This window comes from Photinus pyralis, unplaced genomic scaffold, assembly GCF_008802855.1.
Source record: "Photinus pyralis isolate 1611_PpyrPB1 unplaced genomic scaffold, Ppyr1.3 Ppyr1.4_LG5, whole genome shotgun sequence".
NCBI classification, from domain to species: domain Eukaryota; kingdom Metazoa; phylum Arthropoda; class Insecta; order Coleoptera; family Lampyridae; genus Photinus; species Photinus pyralis.
In genome coordinates, this window is record NW_022170596.1 from 31,698,693 (window position 1) to 31,713,157 (window position 14,465).

Genomic DNA, 14,465 nt, shown 5'->3' on the forward strand with positions numbered 1-14,465 from the left:
CAATATCAACAAAGGTTACACATTAAAGGTACAAGTGATTGAATTCAGTAAGTACATAAGTAAAGGGTTACAATCTGCATTCAAGTTACACACATTTATAGATTGATTGAATAACGCAAATACCTCACCTGATATAACAAAGCAAAAGCACACAGCAATGATTAAGGTATCACAATATATTTCAAGACAAGCCGTACTTTACACTTCAGCCGGTTACAAGACAAAGACCATGAACACACATGTTAAATCCTATTAATTTGACCAACCCAAGCCACGCGGTAATTTGATCTGCTAATAAAACCACCCCAAAATCGCCCATTCCCTGCATTTCACGCATTTCTAAGAAAAAAGTCGACTGCAGGTGTCTGAAATTGTATTCACATGTGGTCTTCCAAGAAATTCCATCCGTTTCCTCTTCGTTCTCTTTCCCTTTTCTGTTGGCAGCTTGTGTAACTAACATGATGTATAGGGTGTTTCGTATCGACTATTCACAGGACGTTGCTAAGGTTGGGGCATCTCAAGTCTTTATTGACAGGCGACCATCGAATCTGTATATGGGCATAACAGGATTCATGAATATGCTATAGAATAGTCGATTTGAACTCGTCTCGTATTGTTAGTATCGTATGAATGCATGATTGAATTTATAACCAGGGGTGGATGGGGTCAACTTTCCCGGTGGGTCGGTAAGATCCATGAGCGCTTTGCGGCTGGCAGCATCACTCAAATGAAAACACAAAACAGGGATAGAGCCGCCACTTGCAAGGAATTAATTTAATTAATATTCGAAGGTGACGGTGCAAATAAAAAACTATCAAAGTCCTCGTGTCCATCAATAAGATCTTGTTGAAGGCTACCACATTCTCTTTGTCGGTACCCACCTCCGATGTCCCGTTCAACCGCAATTCGTATTTAGGTGGATTTTGCTAAAAACCCTCCACAAAATAGTACTCAATTTTAGGGGCACCAAAGCTGTAGAAGAAGGAAAAATCGCCACGCCACAACACGCTTCGGGATGGCTCCCAGACGTCGCCAACCGCATCATGTAGTAACTTGTTAATTACACGACGCCGGTAGCACTCCTTGTCTTCCTCCAAGCGTTTTTCTACAGATCCGCATTTGCTGCCAGCCGGCTCAAGTGAGAATAAAAGCTACCTTTGACACAAAACAAGAAAATGTAGATGATTCTGATGATTACTCTAATAATGTCGTTTGTAGGTAGTTGTCAAAACTGTTATAGTGCGATTACCAGTAGAATTTATATCAGGAAACATTATAGCGAATATTCCAGAAATTCCGAGGCGCCATGAAAGAAAAAGAATCGGCGATAAAGAGCGAAGACTTGTTTGTTAGAGAACATTCTAGAATACTCGGGAGCCTCCAGAAAACGGCGTTTGCTATATATAAGCAAATCAAATTGCGTTTCAATCATCAGTTCCAATTTCAACGCCGAAGAAATAGTTCGCGCTTATAATTACTGTTATAAATTAATCCATTTTAAGACCTGTACATTAATTAATTGATTCTTATTCTTTCGCAATTCTGAAATGTATAATTCCGATTAAGGCGAACAGATTGTGCAACAATAATCTAGAAGCATTTATGTTGTTGGGAAATAATTATCAACAATCAGTGTTAGAAAAAGCATAAATGTTTGAAATTAGGGCGCATTGAGTACCCCCTCCCCCACCCGCTAAGTGGACCGATAGTCAAGTATATTTCACGGACTGGTTTATGGTTCCCCATCCACCCCTGTTTATAACTATTATAAATTCAATGCTATCGTATCGAATATTTCTCCTTTCAGAGATACAGACTATAGAGCTTCTCTGAAATTTGGGATTGTTCAACAATTAATTACTGAAAAACCAAAGTAAATACCAGGATGATATTTTACAGGCGCGTTTTTATTTTGTGCACTACACCACAGGCCACAGTAAACATATCTTTTACTTTTACATAGAAACATTCATCGGATCGGATCGAATTGAAATCTTGGATGTGACTACACTTCTTTCTCTCTCACAATTCTTCGCTTCCTTTTTTTTGCCGCGATCTATTGTTGAAAAAAGTCCGCACTCGAGGGGTTAGAATCCGTGCCATAATAATCGAAAGCGGCGGACTTTTTGCTTCTATGAACAGCAGCAATCAAACGACATTTGCGACGAAGTGCTAATCTACAAGGAAAAATCTGCCATCGTTGTTCACACATGCGTGAATGCACCGTGATCTAATAGCTTGATTCACCATTGTTAAGCTTCCTTGTATATTTAGCGATGTGCTATCCATTTCTATGCAATACTTATTATTTGAAGGGATTATTTACTTATTTAGAAGAAATAAAACTAAATAATTAATAAATTTTATACTATCAACAGCGCTATGATAATTTTTACTACAGGTCAGTATACAAACTTAGATGAACTTAAATCTCCTGTCCTTGTACGCCACCTGACCTGTACGGTAGAGACACTCTTTATAATCACGATCTCTCTTAATCGCATAACCAAATACAAACATTGGTATGACAACCCCAAGGAGGCCAAATCTAACAGTCTTAAATGTTGGCTTGAAGTATTCACGCGAAGTTGCCTTTAATGCATCATACCGTTGCAGACTTGAGTCAAACTGAAACAAACAAAAGGACATAATTAATATTTTAAAAATTTTGCCGATTTCTACGGTTTTGAAAAAGGGAAAATTATAACTAGTAGTATGACCGGTAGGAGCAGATCGAAGCCACTATATTACGGTGGCTTCAGCAGATGCAGTATTTTTTCTCTAAAAAAAAAACATATTTAGACTTTTGCTCTAAAATAATTAGGGGAGCTAGTAATTGACTATAAAGAATTTACCATTGAAATCGCTATGCTGCGTCGCGCAGGGCACACCCTGTATACTGGCCGCCATAAGTACATAACAGTTGCTGTCGAGTCGCCTTTGGAAGTTCAAGTTAAGTACGAGTTCCCATGGAAACAAAAATTCCAAGGGTGACTCGACAGCAATTCATTTTTTAATCGCGTAGTATCATCTTGTCTCTTGCAACTATAATCAAAGAGTAATTGGGTACTCTTTGCTATAATCATCTATACACTGTAATGTAAAAAAGTTGCGCTTAGGTAAAGAAGACTCCTTAATATTTGATGGTAATGGTACTTATAAGTCTATATTATGCTGACCTCGATATAGAGGATCGAAGATTGACGCTTTTGTTTTTTTGTAATTTTTTATTCGGCGGCCATGGGGTTCAAAATATTGAATGTTCGTAGCTTCCTAAAAGCGCATTTTTTCTGCCCATAGAATGTGCGTATTTTATTATGTTGCTAATAATGTGCATGTTATACCTCGTAAAAATAACTCATACTGATAATGTACATCACTAGAATCTAAGATTAATTTTGAAAGTAAGTGCTCTTGATAATTTTTCAAAATGTAGAGCAAAACATTCAGATTGTATTGTTGATGTTTCAATATCAAGGTTTACTTCCCAACTTCGATTAAACAAAGATGTAGGTACCATGAGTGAAAGTTGTGCAGATTCGTAATATTAATAGCCGTTGCAACATTTATATGTTATGTAATTATTACTAATTAAATTAATGTGCTATGTACATTTTGTCCCAATATTTAAAATCCATATCCTTTTCGTGGAGGCGTAAAAAAACAATTCTCAACAATAACGTTAAAACGGAAAAATTAATATAATAAATTAAAATTGGTGACCACTATAAAAAATAATTTATTGCGTGGATTCCACACATCAATGAATTAACATTTAAAGAAAATGTGATCAAGAGGGGACTGGACTGGAGATGAGAAATCTTCAGTTAAAATCAGTTTGCCGGTCGATGTACAATTTACCATGGTGAGTACGATGTATTTTAAAAAATGTTTAAATTAAATTGGGCCATAAAAGTAAACGACAATAAATCAAATGTATTTTTTGTTACCCAATAAAAATTTGCATAATATATTTAAATGGAAACGGTTTTTTACTTGGTGCAAAATTGTATGTGGAAAACACATCTTTAGTACAAATGGACCTTTTAGATTTAAATATCGAATTAGTCAAGAGTGGAAAAGTAAAGATATTTACTACCATCCAATTTACAATAAAAATCGATAAATATAATTAATGAGTATAAATAAAGCCTAGTAGATCATGTGTGGCCAACACGCGGCCCGCAGATCGCTTGCGGCTCGCCTTGTGGCACGTGAAGCTATGGCAACAGCCGTGAGTTTTCTGTACATTTTCTAGAAAGTGTTGGTAGGAAAATGGCAGATTCTCTATCTTTGTGCGAGTTCTGTAACTAGGTACATAAAAATTAACATTTTTAATGAAGGGACAGCATTCCCATCTATCGGTTAATGGTGCTACTAATGTAAAACGTTTAAAATAGATAATATTCAGTCTCTCAAATTAACGATGTCATGGGACGCTTATGATTTCATTTTCGATTGAAAGAGTCTGTGAGAATTGAAGGAATTAATTATTATATTAGTGTCCGTTGCATAGTTGTTTTTTACTAAAAAAAATTTTATTAAAAGGGAGTCTGTAACTAAATACTTCAAATAAATCAATCTCTTATGTGGTTGCAAATGAATTATATAGAATCAAAACTCCTAGTCACTGCAATATTTTTTTTTAATTGTGGTGGTGACGAGGAGTTTGGATTTTATTTAAGTACGTAGCTAAAATCTGTTTACTTCAATTAACAAAAAAAAGTTGTGTGGCGCGGGGGAAAAACTTTTGATATGTGACCTGTCTGCTGAAAAGGTTGGCGACCCATGGCTTAGATGCTTCGTAAAACAATTATGATCCTTAGACATTATTATGCCAAAGTGTTGGGTAAATGTTTATAGAATACGAGATAGAATACATCTAAATACTTAACTAAATAAAAAAAATAAACAGCATAATTTAACAGTAGGCGAAATTTATTAACATAATTCTTTCGATTTTAGTTTCTACAAGCGTTGAGAATCTTCGTTGTAGTATTGTACTTCAAGAATATTACAAGTGAAAAAAATGACACAAAAACGATACATACTCGTCAAACACCGACAAATTTTGATGTAGTACGAACCGAGACAAGGAGGATACCTCTTTTAACAGCGGTACCAAGACTTCTAACCTCTCCGCAAAATTACTTCCAAACAGATGCCTTTGGCCCGCAACAAAGCTTTTCAGCGATACCACAAAAGACAATTCGTATTCAAGCACCTGCAGTAAAATCGAAAGTTCAGATTATAACTTCATTAAGCACAGACGACATATTAGAACTGGAGTGGAGCAATTTCAAGGTAAGTACCGTCCTTAGGTTGAGATGCAAATCGAAACGTGAAAATTTTAGAAAACTTTTCAAAAAAATTACTCAACTCTCACCGAAGACAGGCAACGTAAAGAAATTTTCATAGAAAATCGCAACAAAGTGGCGAAATTTAATCAAGCCTACGGATTTGGTTACCACAGCTTCGTAAAAAAACTGAACGAATATGCAGACATGCTTCACCACGAATTCAACCACCAGTTGAACGGATTTAACAGAACGGACGCACGCGGAAGGTCTGCAGGGAGCGTTCCTTCGGCTTTCATCAGAAGTGAAAACGCTGAAACACCGATTCGTGTAGATTGGAGTGAATTTGGAGCGGTCTCAAGCGTAAAAAGTCAAGGGAAGTGTGGAGCATGCTACGCGTTTGCATCGGTAATTATGAATATGTATTAATTCTACCTATACATTTACCTATGTGTAGGCGGGCGCTTTGGAAGGTCAACATTTTCGAAAAACTGGTCAACTATTAGACCTCAGTGTGCAAAATATTATAGACTGCAGCACTCCCTATTCGAATAACGGGTGTGTGGGAGGAGTAATGGATAAATCATACGAATATATCAAAGATAATAAAGGGGTGGCTACAGAGGCAGCCTACCCTTTTGAAGGTAAAGACGGATTAGAATGTAGATACACACCCGAGAAATATGGAGCACATGCAACAGGTAAGGAGACCTGGTACGAAAGATAATGTTACACTTGAGTTGTAGGTCACGTGGTTATCGATGAAGGTGACGAAAATTCTTTAGAATCGGCGGTGGCACATTTAGGTCCAGTAAGCGTAGCAATTGACGCGAGTCCAGATTCTTTCCAGTTCTATTCCAGCGGAGTCTACTTTGAACCTTCTTGCCAACCGGGTTTGGAAACTTTAAACCACGCCGTACTTGTCGTTGGTTATGGAACTGAACCAAATGGTCAAGATTACTGGTTGATTAAAAATTCCTACGGAGCAGGATGGGGGATCGGAGGATATATGAAAATTGCAAAATTTGCAAATAATCACTGCGGAATTGCGTCTTTCGCTTCTTATCCTTTAGTATAATATTTGTCAATAATTTAAGTAATGTTTCATTCAACAAACCTTTGAGTTATTCTCGATATATAAATAAAAGAACAGTCAAACAAACACAGAAGTTAGTATGTTCAAATTTATACGAAAGGTGTAAAATATTATCCAAATTCATGATCAAGTGAGTAGAATGGATGCGATAACCATTGGTTTAGTCCGTGACATTAACTCTCCTTCTCTGCTCAATTTTCCAGACAAGCCTACATTGGCATCGTATCACCATTGCACAGAACCAACACTTGAAGTAAATGCCAGGGAAATACCTATAAAGAGGAAATATTTAACGTAGTGAGAATTGGAATAAAAAACACTCTAGTTTTAGATACCAGGGTTTATATACCGGGTGGTGCCCAGCGCGACGCAGCATAGGGATTTCAATGGTAATTTCTTTGTAGTCAATTACTAGCTCCCCTAATTATTTTAGAGCAAAACTCTAAATACGTTTCTTTTAGAGAAAAAAATACTGCATCTGTTCATACTATTAATTATAATTTTCCGTTTTTCAAAACCGTAGAAATCGACAAAATAAAAAGGTTCATTTTACAATAAATCAAATATGCCTTTGGAATTTCCTAAAAAAATAGCGATCACGTTTCATTATTTGCCTTTGACGTAAATTTATACTTGTTTATAAATTAGTTAAAGAACTGCAATGCAAGTGAAATAACGTTCAAAATGTCCGTCAAAACCATCAGGAAAACGACAATACATTCAACGTTTTGACTGCAGTAGCGGAAAATCCGAATATAAGTTTAAGAACAAATCTTCTTCAAATCAGTTTTTTTCTTCGATTATGTACTTATGTAGGTACTCTGGTTCGGAAAATGATAAACAAATAGTATCTGATGCAGATGCAGCATACATTCTCTAAAAGAACATTACCCTAAGATTTCTTTTATTGCGTCCGTTAGTTGAAACAGAATTTAATATGAAAATCGTTCGACGTCAAACAACGATAACTAGATGCGATGCGCTTGTAATTTGTTAAAAGATTCCAAAGCATCACTGATTTATATAAATGTAATTTTTTATTTTCTCGATTTCTACGGGTTCGAAAAATGGAAAATTATAACTAAAAGTATGAACAGATGCAGTATTTTTTTCTCTAAAAAAACGTATTTAGACTTCTGCTCTAAAATAATTTGGGGAGCTAGTAATTTACTATAAAGAAATTACCATTGAAATCCATATGTTGCGTTGCGCTAGGCACCACCCTGTATATGTATAGTGAATAAACCGGTAAAAAAAGGGAACAGATAATGCGATTATCCCTATGTTCACTTAAAAAACAGCTCCCAGTAAACACACTTACGTATAAAAAACAGTTTTAAAGCGCTTTGATAGGATAAATTCGGTATTGGTAGTATGGTATACGTTTTTGTTTACTTACACAAATTTTGTACCTACGTTTGAAATAAGATTTTTATTCATGTTTATTTATTACAAAGAGTTCACGTTCTACGTTGATAATACGTATATAAATAACCCTTTTTAGCATTCGTTTGATAAACGTATATAACACCACTTTAATATATGTACACATATAATTCGTATATCCACAGATTTAAATATACTATATTTAAATCTGTGGTATATCAATGAGAAATAATAAACGCATAATATTCCTACAAGAATGTAGCAATATCCTCCGTTTATGCGTATTATATACGTAGGTTTTTAGTCTACAATAAAAGCTTTTTATACGGAACTGTGTTGCATGGGAGATTAATCTATTCCAATAATCAGCAAAAAACAGTGGTGGAGTTAAATGAATAAATCTTGTACTGTGTCAAACAAGTGTAACTAATATTTCACATTAATGATTTCGAGTCACTGTGAGAAATACATTGAATCGATAGTTTGCGAGAGAAAGGAAAAGTGCGCCTTATTGTAATGAGGGGAATGGCCCCTGTGACAGTACCTATATTGGTAAAATTAGTAGAAAGGGGTGTGAGAGACTACGATGCAGTCTAGTGTTTCTGTTGGCAACATCAACAAAAACATGCGCCGATTGCGTGGAGGAAACTCGTTGATGTCAAGCAGTTATTTTATTTAATTTATTGAACTCCTGGCCACCAAACAGTAATATCTCGAGTAATATGCTCACTTTGCTTTTTGCACAAATCCATCCGAGATTCTTACAAATCCCTTTGAAAAGTTGGGTCTAATAAGTTAGAAACTCTGCAACTACCAAGTAAGGTCGGATGTTCGAATCCGAGCTCGGGAAGAAATGGTGGGAAAATGCTGCAAGAGTGAAGATTGCAGTGGCACAGGAACTGAGCAAAGAGGAAGAGCACAAGCGGCCCAGGGAAAAATCTAGAGAACAATGATTAAACCGGATTAAACTATACAGAGGAAGTTAAGTGAGAGAGAAAGGGGTACGAACTGAGAACACCGTTGCGCTAAATTTGACGGGTAGTTTTGCTAAATAAAGAAGTTTATGGTCTTGCGCCTGAAGTTGTTATGCATGCGGTTCCGCAGTAGAGAAGACAAAGTTATTGGCAAGTTATTACAGTGTTGTTTAATTAAAATGCTTGTTAACCTCATCAAACAAGTTATTGCATTATCAAAATTAGGTGTTAAAACAAATGTGAATTTTGGATACTATAACTCGAGCTATAACTAAACTGTGAATGTTTATTTTTCTTGAGATCTCTTGAATTTTTTTTTTCGATTTGTCCGTTTTCCAAACGGGGTGTATTGCTCAAAAAGGCCCTGTTAGCCTTTCATTTTTTTTTACAGATTTTGTTTTTTGTATTACTTTTTATTCTCATAATGTGTGTTCTGATTTCTATTAATCAATTATGTGTCAATTTGAATCCCAATTTGGAATCCAAGTAGAGTTTTATTTTTCTGTCAGATTTTTCTAATTGCGAATGCGATTTCCAATTCAAAATTTGAGTAGCGATTTCATTAGAATTTACGGATTTGATTGACGCCTTCGTAACTTTCAATTTATAATAATTTTAAATCAATGTTGGGATTGTTTTTGTTATAACCCAGTCGTGCCCTGAGAGAAATTTAAAAATACAACGAAACTAAGGTTGTAATTTGAGCTAGCTAGGTACGTGTCTGTTTGGGTGGTATTTTTGACCGTATACCATTACCACTGACTAATATATTAGTCAATGCCATTACGCATAGCCATAATTTTTGGCGCCTAACGTGGGGCCACAACAATATACCGTGCGGCCTCGGATTAACTTATTAACTATGCGTATATATGATCTTGTTTTGATGTTTCAAGCACTTTTTTTCTTCTTGAAATTCAAGATTGCCGTGACAATTGAAAAAAAAAAAATTTTATGTTGAAGTGCGATTGCCATTTCGGTCAATAATACGGCAAACTGATATTAAGAAAAGCTGTTTAGAATATGAAAATATGTCCACATGCAAAATTTCACATACCAACCACAGAAACAAGTATTCTGTGTAAAACGGATTGTTTTAGATGCCACTTTAATTTTAATGACAGGTAATAATAATTCATTTGTTTTATTTACACAGAATACTTGTTTCTGAGATTGCTACAAGAAAACCTGTGCGAGATGGGGGCCCAGACAACTCACGGATGCTGACAAAGAAACCCGGCTTTAAATCAGTCAACAGTTGAAAAATCGATATTCGACAGAAGTTTTTTTTCAAAAGAATTGACTATGACGGAGCCAGCCATCGGCCGGTAAAGTCATGTTTACAGTACTCTGGGATTTTCTTGGCCCAATTTATTGTGATTTTCTTGAAGGCCAAAGAACAATCAACAGCCAGTAATACAGTGGCATAGGAAAAGAAGGTAAAACCTGCCATTCGAACGAAATGCCACGGGCTCACCCCTACAGCCTCGACCTCGCCTCGTCAGACTTCCATCTGTTTGGACCCCTTAAAGAGAGTCTACGAGGGAAACATTTTCAATCCAATGGAGGTCAAAAATCAGGTGAAATAGTAGCTACGAGATCAACCCAAACAATTTTATGCAAAGAGCATTTACAAATTAGCAGAAAGAGGGACAAGGGCATAGTGTTGCTGGCAACTATGTTGAAAAGTAACGAAAATGTTGCACTGATTGAATAAACCATTTTCGAGCAATAATATTTTGCCTCGTTAATTATTGAATGACCCTCGTCGTGGTTGATAGTATTAGAGAAAATTGAAAAAGGGGGAGGACTAATTTTAATTAGGGTGGTCATTAGGGGGTTGCTTGCGCTGATTGTTTCGCTGAAAAAAAGTACTCATACCTTATTTTCATCGTAACTCACTTAATTTTTATGCAAAAATTTGTTTTTAAAAAAAAGAAGAAAGGTTTTTTTTTAAATACTTTCAAGAATATTCTACAAGTTTCTCTCAAAAAATACATAGTTTTGCCATTATTTGACTGTGAAACTCTAATTTAGCGTTTGATGAACAAGAGCCAACCCTCGAACTAACCTTTAACAAGCCACAACTCGGTTCGTATTGGTCATACAGCTATTATTTTAAAACAATTTTCTTTGTTTTTTTAAGCTAGAATTATGTGGCAGAACACTCCAGTTTTTTTTAATAAAATGCATACTTTTAGAGTTTTTCGCGAATAACCAATTACTAGTTATTTAATTATACAAGACGATAAAGGGATATTTTAACCATTGAGTGAAAGATGTTAATTCACGAGATGGTTAGTTTCCCTTTATCGTCGTGTATAATACAACACTTTATTTTATAGCAGAAGGCATATAAATCATTGTAAAGCTTCTGACAATTCTGAATTCAATTTAGAGATTTTTTTTCCATAGAAACAGAATTGTCATATGTTCTAAACGTCATTTTATATCGTACATTTGAAATAAGAATGACAGATGTCATTAAAATGCACAATCATCTGTTTCACCTTTATCTATCATTACGGTTAAAGAACGGCTTAGCCTACTCATTCAAACCTATTAAAATTTCAATTTAACATATGCTATAAAATAATAGCTATTAACATACCTAGGTATGTTAAGGCTAGCATAACAGCCGTAGATGTCAGGTTAAAATCCGAGCGTAGCGAGCAAGAAAAAATTCAAAACTTTACCACCAGCAAGAAATGTTATGGCCGACTGTGTTCTGGGACGCAGAAAAAAGGAGACCTTATTCATTAACTTCCTAGAGGTGGCACTGTGATTACTGCAACATAATGTGGCGAGCTATACCTATATTTCCTAATTTTAGTCAAATATGAATCACTTAATGTAACATAATAAACACATTCGTATCTTAATTGTCCGTAAAACAGGAAGAGAGGAAGAGCGCAATAATAATTTTCCAATGACCACACAAGGTCAACTTAGAGGGTATATAAAAGGTACAAAACACCAACACATTATTTAAACAAGATAGTGATGTGAATTCCTAATATGAAGGTAATAAATTATTAGCAGTTAAACGTAACTACACCGAACAGTAATTGTTTCAGCTTTTCAGTTTTGCTTGCTTACTAATGACATTGGGGATGTGCGAGTTGCAGCGTACAGACCCTCTATCAAAAATACCAAAACTATTAAACCCCATCAGTTTGTTTACGCAGCAATTTGGCGAATTCAAGGTGAACGCACATCACTCGATATACCTACACGTTATTATTATTAACTTAATTGCAGAGTAACTTTAACAAAGGTTATGGTAGTCCCGAAGAAGAAAGAAAACGCTTGGAAATATTTTCAAACAACCATCAGAAACTTTTAGATTTTGAAAAGGCAGGGTCTGCGCCGTTCACGATGAAAATAAATCACTTGGCCGACTTACTGCTGGAGGAATTTAATAGGTACTTGAACGGTTTTAGACCTATCGATAGGTCTAAAACAAAAGGAAGAGGCTTTGTGGCGGGAATGAATCCCACAATTCCAGAGAGTCTGGATTGGCGTGAAAAGGGTGCGGTAACACCCGCAAGGTATCAAGCTCAATGTGCGTCTTGTTATGCATTTGCTAGTGTAAGTTAAAAAATCAATCAAATACTAACGAACGTATACCAAATCGTTATAGGTGGCCGCTATTGAGAGTCACTATTTTCTTAAGAGTGGCAGCTTACAAGCCATCAGCCCACAAAATATTGTCGACTGTTCCAAGGTTGAACCATACGATAATTCTGGGTGTCAACATGGCGCGGTTGATCCATCTTTTGATTACGTTAAGGATAATGGCATTAATTCAGACGAAGTTTATCCATATACCGAAAAAGAAGGCGAATGTAAATTTCGAACAGATGAAAGTGTAACGAGAGTTAGAGGTATGTGATGCGTCCAAGAACATTACTAGCACATTTTTCCAGATTACGTTGTACTCGACGAAGGTGACGAAAAAGGTCTACAGGAAGCGGTTGCGACAAAAGGTCCCGTTGTTGCAGGAATGGATGCAAGCGCCGAATCGTTTCAATTTTATGGAAGTGGAATTTACTACGAACCAAAATGCGGTAACTCAATTGACCGACTAAACCATGCGGTACTAATCGTTGGATATACACCGGACTATTGGATCATCAAAAATTCATATGGTGTACAGTGGGGAGAGAATGGGTACGCGAAAATAAGTCGAAATGTGAGCAACCAATGTGGAATTGCAACTTACGCATTATATCCCGTGGTATAAAGCGAAACACATGTCACAATCCAATTTAACCAAATATGTGATAGTTAATTATAATAAGGTACTTTAATATGTAAATAGGCTAAATTCAGAATAATTTATGGTTCACGAGATTTGTTTACATTTTGCTTTGTTTTTATAGAATGACTAATAAAATAAACAAAAATATTTACGAAATTATCCTAGAGCGATAGCGACAAAGTCCTTAAAAAGTAATGGAACATTTTCCTGATTTAAAGAAGTTTACTTTGTAAACATATTTACTTCTTCTTGGAAGATGAGCATGCAGCAGAGTGTAGCCTAGGGACAAACTGACGGATTTTTCTTACTGCATTTATTTTAGAATGAAACTCTGTCGGAAAAATGTTGTACATTCCTATGTATTGTTTTTCAATTTTCCACGTTCCAAGCTGGAAAAACGGAAATAAAAGATGATGGTCTTTTAGTTATACGATAGAGTTGTAAACTCTGAACGATCACGTTATTCACCATTTCCCTTATCACTGACAAAAGAAACACGATAATTGTTATCAGCCACCTGAGAGACTTAAAATAATAAGGTATGAAGCACAAACTTACAACTGTAACTATAAATATAAGGGCACGTAGAGAAGTCGGGAGAGAAGTAGATGTGGGTTACAGTCAGGTTACAGTATAGGGTAGAGCTTTAGTTAAACTTTTCTGAGAAAGTGAAATAGGTACCTAGGTTTTTGAAAATGTTGTACTTGGGAGTTACTCTGAATATTTCACAATGGTGGCACTAACTACTAAAAGTAGCTACTAACTCCGTTATTTTCAATGACAACCCCTATTATTTATTGCGTTTTTGGATTCTACTGAAATTTCAGCCCTTTTGATACCCACATGTCGTTATCTAGAATTTATGGTTTTTAAGTTATTTTGACTTTTTAAAAAAAAAGCAAATGCACCACCTTGAAAATTTGATTTCTTGAAAACGTTTGTAGTTATCGCAACCCATTTCGACCAGTACATAGAGAAAGAATATGGCTTTCTTTTAATGTACTTAAAAAAATTTAAGTTGCGCACGACGGCAACATTTGAAACGATTTGATAGATGGTCCACCTATTCATGGAATTTAACAACGCAATTGTTCGGGGCAAAAATGACAGGACACTCTTGTAAAACTTTTCGTTCGGCACGTTGGTCGAAACCTAATGGCGCGTTAATTCCTTTAAGGTAGATTGAACTTTTAATTAAAAAGCTATTCTACCTTTGACGATTCACTTTTAATTGTGATTTCGAAATTGAGTTCGTTTCGATTTCGCACTGATCTCGTTATTGAGAATCGTTATCAGAATATTTGTTACATGTGGTAAGTGAAACCATTTTGCTAATTCTTTCCTTATCTTGGGGCATTTTCTTTTTAGACATACGATATCTGACGGTTGAGCCGACGAATTAAATAATTGTTACATCGTTATTCGTATTAATTGATTTCTACGCCCTC

General features: G+C 35.6%; 2 protein-coding genes across 2 annotated transcripts; both read left to right on the forward strand.

Moving 5' to 3' along the window:
- Positions 1 to 3,711: 3,711 nt before the first annotated feature.
- LOC116170097 (cathepsin L1-like) lies at positions 3,712 to 6,459 on the forward strand. Its single transcript, XM_031486288.1, has 5 exons — positions 3,712 to 3,865; positions 4,966 to 5,304; positions 5,355 to 5,705; positions 5,755 to 5,998; positions 6,044 to 6,459. The coding sequence occupies exons 1-5, from the start codon at positions 3,863 to 3,865 to the stop codon at positions 6,373 to 6,375; spliced, it is 1,269 nt and encodes a 422-aa protein (XP_031342148.1). The 5' UTR covers positions 3,712 to 3,862; the 3' UTR covers positions 6,376 to 6,459.
- Positions 6,460 to 11,629: 5,170 nt separating this feature from the next.
- On the forward strand, positions 11,630 to 13,173 carry LOC116171979 (cathepsin L1-like). The gene is made up of 5 exons (XM_031489058.1): positions 11,630 to 11,777; positions 11,831 to 11,959; positions 12,015 to 12,344; positions 12,397 to 12,640; positions 12,683 to 13,173. The coding sequence occupies exons 1-5, from the start codon at positions 11,772 to 11,774 to the stop codon at positions 12,997 to 12,999; spliced, it is 1,026 nt and encodes a 341-aa protein (XP_031344918.1). The 5' UTR covers positions 11,630 to 11,771; the 3' UTR covers positions 13,000 to 13,173.
- Positions 13,174 to 14,465: the final 1,292 nt, after the last annotated feature.